Raw genomic sequence first — 12,408 nt, 5'->3', positions numbered from 1 at the left:
ATATAGTAGGTGTATTGCCTTGAGAAAGTACCCTCCAAAACCCATTCTATGTAGTATACAAAACAGGTAGTCCCATTCCACTCTATAGAATGCCTTTCCGGCGTCGAAACTAATGACCAAATATGGGTTAGACATTTGCTGACAAATTGTCATAGCTGTTAATACTCTGCGTATATTAGCTAAAGCATATCTCTGGCGTACGAAGCCCATTTGATGGTCCCCGATTAGAGTAGGGAGAATGAGCGCCAGCCTATCTGCCAGTATCTTTGTCAATAGTTACTGATCATAATTAAGAAGGGATATGGGCCGGTATGATTCTGGCAAGAGCAAGTCTTTACCGGGTTTTGGTAGAAGTGTGATGTGAGCAAGATTGGCATTTGGGGGAAAGGCGCCTTGATCTATCAAATCCGTGAATACACCTGCCAATGTGGGAGAGATAGAGTTCTGCAGAAGTTTATAGAACTCTGCTGTATACTCATCCGGGCCTGGGGCTTTAAAGCCCTTTGAGTGATGTATAGCAAAGCTAGCCTCTGCTTCTGTAATGGGCATGTTAAGCCCTTCCTTCTGATCTGGCGTTAAATGTGGCAAGGATAGATGGGCACAAAATTTATCACATGCTGTATTATTCCATCCCTCTGTGGTGTATAAATTAGAAAAATAAGTGCGAAAGCACTGCAAAATGGAAGGGGTGTCTCGTACCATCCGACCCTGAGATGGTCGCAACACTGAAATAAAGTGATTGGTGCGCTGAGTGCAAATTAAGTTAGCCATCATCTTCCCTGCTTTGTTACTATATTGGTATAAACGAAATTGATAATATAAGTGGCTCTTTTTAGCCCGCTGGTGAAGTAATGAGCTTAGGGCATGTTGATGAGTTAGATATTCAGTACGAGCCTCTTTCGTTCCTACAGCCACCCAGTGAAAGCGAGATTGGCGCGCGCAAGTATGGATAGTGTTAAGATTCGGCGGTTAAGCATTTTCCTATATTGGGTAACATATGATATTATCTCACCTTGCAACACCGCTTTTGCAGTGTACCATAGTAATACGGGGTTGGATTCGTGCTCCTTGTTCAAGGTTATAAGTTCTTGCCATTTGTTCAGAATAAATTCCCGAAATTTCCCATCATTGGCTAGGAAATATGGATATCGCCATATTTTAGGTGTGGGAGATACTAGTGAGGTCCACAAATCCACCCATATCGGCCCATGGTCCGAAATCGCTATGTTATCAATACCTGCTTCGCGGACTCTCGCAAACGCTTGAGAACTTATGAGAAAGTAGTCAATGCGGGAGTGGGTCCCGTGCGCTCGTGAGACATGGGTAAAGTCATGCTCTGTGGGGTGTAAGGTTCGCCACACATCTAACAAATCCAAGTTTTTCTCCAACATAGTAGGTCCTTTACCCATCCCCTGCTCACAACGTCCGCTCTTAGATGTATCTAGGTGAGTGTCTCGGACTGTGTTGAAATTGCCCCTATTATCAAGGTATCAGTGGAGTATGGGAGTAGGTGAGTATAAAGGCCTCTAAAGAATCCCGGCTCATAGTTGTTAGGGGCATAGATATTACACATTACCACTTTCTGGTGATCGAGTTCAGTAACCAAGATAATATATTTCCCTTGTGGGTCTTTGATTTCTTGACTAATTTTTATAGGGAGTTGACGGTTTAGTAAGATGGCGACTCAGGCCGATTTTGATGAGGCCGATGCAAATCTCACATCTGCATCCCACTCTTTAATATCTTTATCAGGGCATTTTAACAACTCCAAAAACTATAGGAGAGTTTTTGAATTGTATGTGACTCTTGTGTGGCTTCTCTGGTGGCTTGCAGTTTCTTCCTCTGTTCTGAAGCTATTAATACAAAAAGAACAAGGACTTGGTTTCACTCCAGTGAATATTCTCTGATGCCATGCGAAAGATATCTTCTTACTTAAACTTTTACCACTCTCATATGTAAATTGTTTTTCTGGTGGCGTTTGAAGTTTCCTTTGTTACTGAAACATTTACCACATTCACTACAAGTAAATGGATTCGCTCCAGTGTGGATTATCTGGTGACATTTGAAGTTTCCTTTGTTACTGAAACATTTACCACACTCACTACATGTAAATGGCTTCTCTCCTGTGTGAATTCTCTGGTGACTTTTGAAGTTTCCTTTGTGACTGAAACCTTTACCACACTCACTACATATAAATGGCTTTTCTCCCGTGTGTATTCTCTGGTGGATGATGAGGTCACTCTTCCACCTGCAGCTTTTACCACACTCAGTACATATAAATTGGAATTTTACTTTGGGAATTTTCTTCTCTTGTGCGACATCTGCCTTCACATTGAAGTTTTTTTCAGATCGAATACAAGACAATGGTCTCCCACCAGTAAGGTTTTTTCTGTCCCCTGAAAAGATTTTCCCCTCACATAAGCTTTCATTGCACTCATTACTTGAAATTGCTCTCTGTCCTGTTTGTAATTTTAGTTGTTCTGTGAAGTTTTCTTTCTGATATAAGTTTCTGTCATCACCAGTACACATGCATAATTTTTCTTCTTTCTGGGAATTTGGGTTTATTATTAAATCTTGCTTGTCAATGATGTTTTCCCCACTTTCAGAACATGAAAATGTTCTCTCTTCTGTCTCCATTTTCTGGTGATTTAATAAAGAGAACTCAGAGCTGTAAGATTTCCCATCTTGAGGGCAATGAGAGGGTCTCTGTCCTGTGTGTGTTCTTCGGTGTATTACTAAGGCTTCCCTGCTAGAAAAGTTTTTCTTACATTTAATACAAGTGAATGTGTTCCCTTGAGTGTGGATTCGCTGGTGTAATTTCAGGGTTAACTTATGTTTGAAACATTTTCCACACTGAGAGCATGGAAAAGGTCTTGCTGCTGTGTGGGTTTTCTGGTGCAATACTAAATGACATTTCCGATCAAAGGTTTTCCCACAGGTGTCACAGTGAAAAGAGTTTTTCACTTTCTCCTCTCTCTGTTGGAGTTCAGTAGTCATTTGATCACTGTTAGTACTTTGGAAGGGTCTCTCTGCTCTCAGGTCTCTCTGGTGGAAGTTAGAAGTCATTTGATAACTATTAATATGGAAGGGTCTCTCTGCTCTCAGGTGTTTCTGGTGCTCATGGATGTCTGTGAGCTCCCTGTCACTTCTCACACATGCAGTGACTCCATCTGGTGAGTTTCTTGCAGGTTCTCGCTGCTTCTTCTCCAATTCCTGCTGACTTTGGCTAGTGTCTCCCCCCTCAGACCTCTGGGAAAGATTCTCACAGACATTTCCTGATATAAGTGCTAGTACTATAGGGTGCTCTTCTCTTTTCTCCTCCCCCTTCTCTTCTTGTAATACCTCATTGTCTGTTGGTTATAAAAAGGAGAAATTAATCATGTGTCAGTGGCAATGGCATGAAAAGCTTTCAATGAGTTAGGGTCAGACTTTTTGAAGGATTGTACAATGGCTATATGGGATCTCTGTTATTAGAGAATATGGTGATGTAGCATAAACTTTAGGAGTCACCTCTGAAAACTCCTGTGTGATGTTTTTATAGAGCTCCTGTGATTTATTTTAATTATTCATACATTTATAAAAAAAAACTTATATCCTGCCTCCTGCAATGCAATTCTTCAGGATGGATTACAAAGATAACTGCACACTGAGTTACAAATAAAACAACATAACATAAAATGGATAAATGAAAACATCTTTACACAATAGCGTTTTCATACATTCATAAATCACCCTCCATCCTGAACTCAGCTGGAAGAGCAGGAGGAATTAAAAGCTCTCTTACATGTTAGTAGCAATCAATACTCAGGAGCAGAGGGAACAGAAGCATCCCTGTCCCTTTAGCCCTCAATGATATCAATGGCTCACAACGTCCTAACTTAGAAGAATTCAAACCCCTTATTTCTGAATATCACCATCAGTTTCAACTAAGAGCGACTCTGCACAGGGAGCCAGTGAAGATCTTTTAACACAGGAGTTGTGATCATACCTTCCACTGCCACCAATTACGTGACATTTTTATCTGACAGCAATAAACCTGCTGTAATGCAGGAACGCTTGAGATCACACAGGTCCCTCCTTTAGGATGCCTGTGGGTCTGGTTCTTCTGGGCTTATCTACTAATTGTGAGGAGAGGGATTGAGGACCGACTTCATGAACCTATTCATAAATCCAGGCCTGCTTGCACATCTCTGGTGTGGAGCTGACCCAGGGAAAAAAGGATAATGCAATCCTTACCTAAAGAGCTCAGGATCTCATAATTCTCCTTCACATCACTGTAAAGCTCCTTATGTCCTTCATCTAAACAACCCCCTTCCTCCTGGAAGAAAGAGACAGCGAGGTCCTCAAACATCACCGGCACCTGAAACACAAACCAGAAATGCTCAGGGACACATGGAGGGGCTCAGCTGGCTGTAATCTCTTATCATTTTATCATGGAAGAGGGGACACCAGGAACCCTCATCCCAAGGAACTTCCAGACTTGTTCCCCTGGAGTCAGATTCCTCTCTGGACCTCAGGGTTTGCAAGTCTAACTATGGAAAGATTCTCTGATCCCAGAGACACAGAATATCAAATGCCTCTGCCTGGATAAATCAGTGAATAATAAAACCCAAGATCATTACCCAGAACCTCAGGAACATCTGATTCTGTCACATCAGGAGAAGTCACTGTGCTCTCATCCTCCTGACTGCTCAGCTCCTAACCTTGGGTCATCTTTGATGCCGTTCTCTCCTACGCACATCCAATGGTTAACCTAAAGTATGTGGTATCTGGAGTGGATACTACCTTTCATACCCCATTCCCTCACAGCAAACCCTGGTTCACTCCCTCTCTGCCTCCTGTGGATCCCCTCACTCAAAATTAGTAAAACCATATACAGTGCTGCACAAAACACACATAAAAGATGGTCCCTGCTCAGGAGAGCTTACAATCTAATCAAGACAACCAGACAGTCTTGAGGAATTTCTTTTATTAAGAAAACGGTTAAAGATGAATGAGGCTGTAAGGGGAGATAATCAGGTCTAAGATTTAAAAGCAGCCTCAAAAAGGTGGGATTTAGACAGGATATAAATCAGGCGAGAGAGGGAGCAGGACGCAGTGGCTCAGGAAGTCTGTTACAAGCACACGGTGCAGTCAGGAGGAAAGCATGGAGTCAGGAATCGGGGGGGGGGGGGGGGGGGGGAGAGGAGAAGGGCACAGATAGGAGGGACAAATTCGATAAAGTGTGGCTGCCATACTTATCATGGAGCCAAACACATTCCATGCCCAATACTCTCGGAGCTGGTGCAGCTGGTCGATCACATCCCTGATGTATGCGCTATGTTCTTTTGTATATCTTTATGACAATATTGTCTGACACTTATGCTCGCTTCTCATTGGTGAAGCCTACTTACGTAGGCTTAGTTTTTGGAAACATTTTTTAACTTCTAAGTTTTCCTTCTGAGTGAAACACTATCTTGAAGGGAGGCAGAAGAATTTGGGAATAAATGTGCTACCTTGTTCTCCAACGCCTGCAGCCGTTTAGCATGAGCAGAGATTTTCTTCTCCTGGGTCACCGAGCGCAGCTCCAGTGAGGAGATTTCCCCTTGAATCCTTTTCAACTTGCTGCCAAGTGTCGCTTCCAGACGCACCAGAACCATCCACAAAGAGTCCAAAGTTCTGGGCTGCAGTGGATCGGGGAAAAGGGACACAGCCACCCCTGTAACATTTTCTGATCTTGGGGGATCAGCCACAGCCTTCACCAAGGAGGGATCGGGCTCTGGTGAAGGGAAAACTCCCAGTGCTGTCTTCATAACCTTCCTGTACTGCTGCAGGCGAGGAGTCTGAGCTACAGACTGTGACCCCTGTACCCCGGCAGGTCTGGACCCCAGCACTGAAGTCCCAGGACCAACAAAACCATCCATGGGTCTGACAGGAACCTCCGTAAGAGACAGATGAGATGTTTCCTTTCTATTCCATACAATCAGCAGAGACAGGGAGGGCTGAGGAGGAGAGAAAAAGAAAATGTGGAGAGTTAACTTCCTCCTGTACCAGGCACTTTGGGAAGTAACACAAAACCCTGCAGAAAACACACTCAGCACCTTTGTATCAAGCCCATCACAGCTAAACAGCACTAAAAGGCAGAATATAAATCAAATAAATAAACCAAATCAATCAATCACACCCAACACTCACCCAGCAACAATTTAACCTATGAAACGGCGACACTGGAAATAAGGCAACAGGCCCCAGAGCAGCTGCACAATGAGCTTTCTGTCATCCCTGATTTAGAAATGTTTTTACATAAATAAAAATCTATTGGAGAACAGAACAAGCAGGACTGGGGCAGATCCTGACACAAAGACTACACATGAGCTGAATCCCTCACCTCAGTCACACATGGGACAGAGAGAGAGAGAGACCCTCACCCAATAAGGAATATCAAATGGAAAAGAGTAATAGAAATGACAAAATAATAACTGTAAAGTACAATTACAGCTCCCAGAGAGCACAAAGGACAGGGCTCAGGTTTCTGAGAGAGAGAGAGAGAGACCCTCACCCAATAAGGAATATCAAATGGAAAAGAGTAATAGAAATGACAAAATAATAACTGTAAAGTACAATTACAGCTCCCAGAGAGCACAAAGGACAGGGCTCAGGTTTCTGAGAGAGACCCTCACCCAATAAGGAATATCAAATGGAAAAGAGTAATAGAAATGACAAAATAATAACTGTAAAGTACAATTACAGCTCCCAGAGAGAGCACAGGGGACAGGGCTCAGGTTTCTGAGAGAGAGAGAGAGAGACCCTCACCCAATAAGGAATATCAAATGGAAAAGAGTAATAGAAATGACAAAATAATAACTGTAAAGTACAATTACAGCTCCCAGAGCGCACAAAGGACAGGGCTCAGGTTTCTGAGAGAGAGAGAGACCCTCACCCAATAAGGAATATCAAATGGAAAAGAGTAATAGAAATGACAAAATAATAACTGTAAAGTACAATTACAGCTCAGAGAGAGCACAAAGGACATGGCTCAGGTTTCTGAGAGAGAGAGAGAGACCCTCACCCAATAAGGAATATCAAATGGAAAAGAGTAATAGAAATGACAAAATAATAACTGTAAAGTACAATTACAGCTCAGAGAGAGCACAAAGGACAGGTCTCAGGTTTCTGAGAGAGAGACCCTCACCCAATAAGGAATATCAAATGGAAAAGAGTAATAGAAATGACAAAATAATAACTGTAAAGTACAATTACAGCTCACAGAGAGCACAAAGGACAGGGCTCAGGTTTCTGAGAGAGAGAGAGAGACCCTCACCCAATAAGGAATATCAAATGGAAAAGAGTAATAGAAATGACAAAATAATAACTGTAAAGTACAATTACAGCTCACAGAGAGCACAAAGGACAGGGTTCAGGTTTCTGAGAGAGAGAGAGACCCTCACCCAATAAGGAATATCAAATGGAAAAGAGTAATAGAAATGACAAAATAATAAATGTAAAGTACAATTACAGCTCCCAGAGAGCACAAAGGACAGGGCTCAGGTTTCTGAGAGAGAGAGAGAGAGACCCTCACCCAATAAGGAATATCAAATGGAAAAGAGTAATAGAAATGACAAAATAATAACTGTAAAGTACAATTACAGCTCCCAGAGAGCACAAAGGACAGGGCTCAGGTTTCTGAGAGAGAGAGAGACCCTCACCCAATAAGGAATATCAAATGGAAAAGAGTAATAGAAATGACAAAATAATAACTGTAAAGTACAATTACAGCTCACAGAGAGCACAAAGGACAGGGCTCAGGTTTCTGAGAGAGAGAGAGAGACCCTCACCCAATAAGGAATATCAAATGGAAAAGAGTAATAGAAATGAGAAAATAATAACTGTAAAGTACAATTACAGCTCCCAGAGAGAGCACAGGGGACAGGGCTCAGGTTTCTGAGAGAGAGAGAGAGAGACCCTCACCCAATAAGGAATATCAAATGGAAAAGAGTAATAGAAATGACAAAATAATAACTGTAAAGTACAATTACAGCTCCCAGAGCGCACAAAGGACAGGGCTCAGGTTTCTGAGAGAGAGAGAGACCCTCACCCAATAAGGAATATCAAATGGAAAAGAGTAATAGAAATGACAAAATAATAACTGTAAAGTACAATTACAGCTCAGAGAGAGCACAAAGGACAGGGCTCAGGTTTCTGAGAGAGAGAGAGAGACCCTCACCCAATAAGGAATATCAAATGGAAAAGAGTAATAGAAATGACAAAATAATAACTGTAAAGTACAATTACAGCTCCCAGAGAGCACAAAGGACAGGGCTCAGGTTTCTGAGAGAGACCCTCACCCAATAAGGAATATCAAATGGAAAAGAGTAATAGAAATGACAAAATAATAACTGTAAAGTACAATTACAGCTCCCAGAGAGAGCACAGGGGACAGGGCTCAGGTTTCTGAGAGAGAGAGAGAGAGACCCTCACCCAATAAGGAATATCAAATGGAAAAGAGTAATAGAAATGACAAAATAATAACTGTAAAGTACAATTACAGCTCCCAGAGCGCACAAAGGACAGGGCTCAGGTTTCTGAGAGAGAGAGAGACCCTCACCCAATAAGGAATATCAAATGGAAAAGAGTAATAGAAATGACAAAATAATAACTGTAAAGTACAATTACAGCTCAGAGAGAGCACAAAGGACAGGGCTCAGGTTTCTGAGAGAGAGAGAGAGACCCTCACCCAATAAGGAATATCAAATGGAAAAGAGTAATAGAAATGACAAAATAATAACTGTAAAGTACAATTACAGCTCACAGAGAGCACAAAGGACAGGGCTCAGGTTTCTGAGAGAGAGAGAGAGAGAGACCCTCACCCAATAAGGAATATCAAATGGAAAAGAGTAATAGAAATGACAAAATAATAACTGTAAAGTACAATTACAGCTCACAGAGAGCACAAAGGACAGGTCTCAGGTTTCTGAGAGAGAGACCCTCACCCAATAAGGAATATCAAATGGAAAAGAGTAATAGAAATGACAAAATAATAACTGTAAAGTACAATTACAGCTCACAGAGAGCACAAAGGACAGGGCTCAGGTTTCTGAGAGAGAGAGAGAGACCCTCACCCAATAAGGAATATCAAATGGAAAAGAGGAATAGAAATGACAGAATAATAACTGTAAAGTACAATTACAGCTCACAGAGAGCACAAAGGACAGGGCTCAGGTTTCTGAGAGAGAGAGAGAGACCCTCACCCAATAAGGAATATCAAATGGAAAAGAGTAATAGAAATGACAAAATAATAACTGTAAAGTACAATTACAGCTCACAGAGAGCACAAAGGACAGGGTTCAGGTTTCTGAGAGAGAGAGAGAGAGACCCTCACCCAATAAGGAATATCAAATGGAAAAGAGTAATAGAAATGACAAAATAATAACTGTAAAGTACAATTACAGCTCCCAGAGAGCACAAAGGACAGGGCTCAGGTTTCTGAGAGAGAGAGAGAGAGACCCTCACCCAATAAGGAATATCAAATGGAAAAGAGTAATAGAAATGACAAAATAATAACTGTAAAGTACAATTACAGCTCACAGAGAGCACAAAGGACAGGGCTCAGGTTTCTGAGAGAGAGAGACCCTCACCCAATAAGGAATATCAAATGGAAAAGAGTAATAGAAATGACAAAATAATAACTGTAAAGTACAATTACAGCTCCCAGAGAGCACAAAGGACAGGGCTCAGGTTTCTGAGAGAGAGAGAGAGAGACCCTCACCCAATAAGGAATATCAAATGGAAAAGAGTAATAGAAATGACAAAATAATAACTGTAAAGTACAATTACAGCTCCCAGAGAGCACAAAGGACAGGGCTCAGGTTTCTGAGAGAGAGAGGGAGACCCTCACCCAATAAGGAATATCAAATGGAAAAGAGTAATAGAAATGACAAAATAATAACTGTAAAGTACAATTACAGCTCACAGAGAGCACAAAGGACAGGGCTCAGGTTTCTGAGAGAGAGAGAGAGAGACCCTCACCCAATAAGGAATATCAAATGGAAAAGAGTAATAGAAATGACAAAATAATAACTGTAAAGTACAATTACAGCTCACAGAGAGCACAAAGGACAGGGCTCAGGTTTCTGAGAGAGAGAGACCCTCACCCAATAAGGAATATCAAATGGAAAAGAGTAATAGAAATGACAAAATAATAACTGTAAAGTACAATTACAGCTCACAGAGAGCACAAAGGACAGGGCTCAGGTTTCTGAGAGAGAGAGACCCTCACCCAATAAGGAATATCAAATGGAAAAGAGTAATAGAAATGACAAAATAATAACTGTAAAGTACAATTACAGCTCCCAGAGAGCACAAAGGACAGGGCTCAGGTTTCTGAGAGAGAGACCCTCACCCAATAAGGAATATCAAATGGAAAAGAGTAATAGAAATGACAAAATAATAACTGTAAAGTACAATTACAGCTCACAGAGAGCACAAAGGACAGGGCTCAGGTTTCTGAGAGAGAGAGAGAGAGACCCTCACCCAATAAGGAATATCAAATGGAAAAGAGTAATAGAAATGACAAAATAATAACTGTAAAGTACAATTACAGCTCACAGAGAGCACAAAGGACAGGGCTCAGGTTTCTGAGAGAGAGAGACCCTCACCCAATAAGGAATATGAAATGGAAAAGAGTAATAGAAATGACAAAATAATAACTGTAAAGTACAATTACAGCTCACAGAGAGCACAAAGGACAGGGCTCAGGTTTCTGAGAGAGAGAGACCCTCACCCAATAAGGAATATCAAATGGAAAAGAGTAATAGAAATGACAAAATAATAACTGTAAAGTACAATTACAGCTCCCAGAGAGCACAAAGGACAGGGCTCAGGTTTCTGAGAGAGAGACCCTCACCCAATAAGGAATATCAAATGGAAAAGAGGAATAGAAATGACAAAATAATAACTGTAAAGTACAATTACAGCTCCCAGAGAGCACAAAGGACAGGGCTCAGGTTTCTGAGAGAGAGAGAGAGAGAGACCCTCACCCAATAAGGAATATCAAATGGAAAAGAGGAATAGAAATGACAAAATAATAACTGTAAAGTACAATTACAGCTCCCAGAGAGCACAAAGGACAGGGCTCAGGTTTCTGAGAGAGAGAGAGAGAGAGAGAGACCCTCACCCAATAAGGAATATCAAATGGAAAAGAGGAATAGAAATGACAAAATAATAACTGTAAAGTACAATTACAGCTCACAGAGAGCACAAAGGACAGGGCTCAGGTCTCTGAGTGCAAGTAAAATTGTGAGCTCTGAGCGCAGACTCTCGGGGCTAAACCCCCTCTGGGGGGGGGGGGGGGAGAGAGAGAGCGCGCGCTTACCCTGCGGGGCTGAGCTTTTACTGCAATCGCTGATTTCTCCTTAAGAAAAGGAAATTCCCGGGTTAGGAGCACGTGGGAGGGGGAGGAGCTCTCCCTCTGCCTGACCTCATGCGTCTTCCTCTTCCTCAGGCACCGCCCCCTTCTGCAGGCTCCGCCCCTCCTGCCGCCTCCGATTGGCTGCTGCCTCTGATGACTCATCACTCTGCGACTCCTGGCAGAGCTGCTCGGGTGCCAGCCCAGCACTGACCCCAGCCGCCCAAATGTTGTTTCCTGCAGCCCCGAGTGACCTCCCCGCTGGGTGTGAGGGAGCCGGAGCTGCACAATGTGGGCCCTGCTTCGGGGGCATAAGGGGGATCCCCACCCCCTCCTCCTCCCTGGCTCTGGGCTGGGAGGAGGGCTGGGCACTCACGTGTGGGGGAGCTGACAGAGGTGTATGCCCCTCCCCCGCATGTTCATAAATTTCCCTAATAGATCAAGAAGTATAAAATATTGATACTGCAAGGCCGACCAGAACCGCCCACAAAGGTTCGCTCAAAGCCCCCCCCAAAAAAATCCTCGGTCCACAACTCTATTCACAAGCGAGCACTTTTGACAGCAGGTCCGCTCCATTGGAATTCGCTTTCCCCGGATCTACGCCTAGAACAATGCCATCTCTCCTTCAGAAAGAAACTGAAAACCTGGTTGTTCACACAAGCTTACCTTTGAAGGAACCTCTATTCAACAACATTGACTCTCACCCCTCGATTCCTTCCCCAATCCCTCCCCCCCTCCCTGTTTCCAGTCCCAGACCTGACACCTCCCCCCCCTGCTCACCTCTCCCTGTCTCCTCCTCCCACCGGATATACTATGTTAATAATCGCCCAGGATAAATCTCTGTTGAAGTCTCGCTACTCTATGGTTTTTAGTTGATTATTTTATCACTCTCCAGTTGTTATCGTTTTTAAATCTTTCCTGTCTTCCATCGCCCATGTTTTTGCTCCCTGTTTAATGTAACTTTACCTTCTACTTAGTTGTTAATTGGTTTCCCCTTTTTTAATGTAAACCGCTACGATAAGACC

At 42.7% G+C, this 12,408-nt stretch overlaps 1 protein-coding gene across 1 annotated transcript; it reads right to left on the bottom strand.

Moving 5' to 3' along the window:
• Positions 1–1,910: 1,910 nt before the first annotated feature.
• LOC115083455 (gastrula zinc finger protein XlCGF57.1-like) lies at positions 1,911–11,500 on the bottom strand. Its single transcript, XM_029587281.1, has 4 exons — positions 11,351–11,500; positions 5,496–5,981; positions 4,237–4,360; positions 1,911–3,350 (listed from the first exon to the last, which is right to left on the bottom strand). The coding sequence occupies exons 2-4, from the start codon at positions 5,901–5,903 to the stop codon at positions 1,933–1,935; spliced, it is 1,950 nt and encodes a 649-aa protein (XP_029443141.1). The 5' UTR covers positions 5,904–5,981; positions 11,351–11,500; the 3' UTR covers positions 1,911–1,932.
• Positions 11,501–12,408: the final 908 nt, after the last annotated feature.

This window comes from Rhinatrema bivittatum, chromosome 2, assembly GCF_901001135.1.
Source record: "Rhinatrema bivittatum chromosome 2, aRhiBiv1.1, whole genome shotgun sequence".
Taxonomy (NCBI): domain Eukaryota; kingdom Metazoa; phylum Chordata; class Amphibia; order Gymnophiona; family Rhinatrematidae; genus Rhinatrema; species Rhinatrema bivittatum.
This window is presented reverse-complemented; position numbering and strand designations above follow the sequence as displayed.

What these genes read in the sequence shown, in the direction of transcription:
- LOC115083455 (XM_029587281.1), bottom strand. Translation starts at nt 5,903, where the DNA reads ATGGATGGTTTTGTTGGTCCTGGGACTTCAGTGCTGGGGTCCAGACCT. An exon ending in TGCAGGCGTTGGAGAACAAG is followed by an intron (nt 4,361 to 5,495) that starts GTAGCACATTTA and finishes TTTGTGTTTCAG; the next exon opens with GTGCCGGTGATGTTTGAGGA. An exon ending in TGAGATCCTGAGCTCTTTAG is followed by an intron (nt 3,351 to 4,236) that starts GTAAGGATTGCA and finishes TATAACCAACAG; the next exon opens with ACAATGAGGTATTACAAGAA.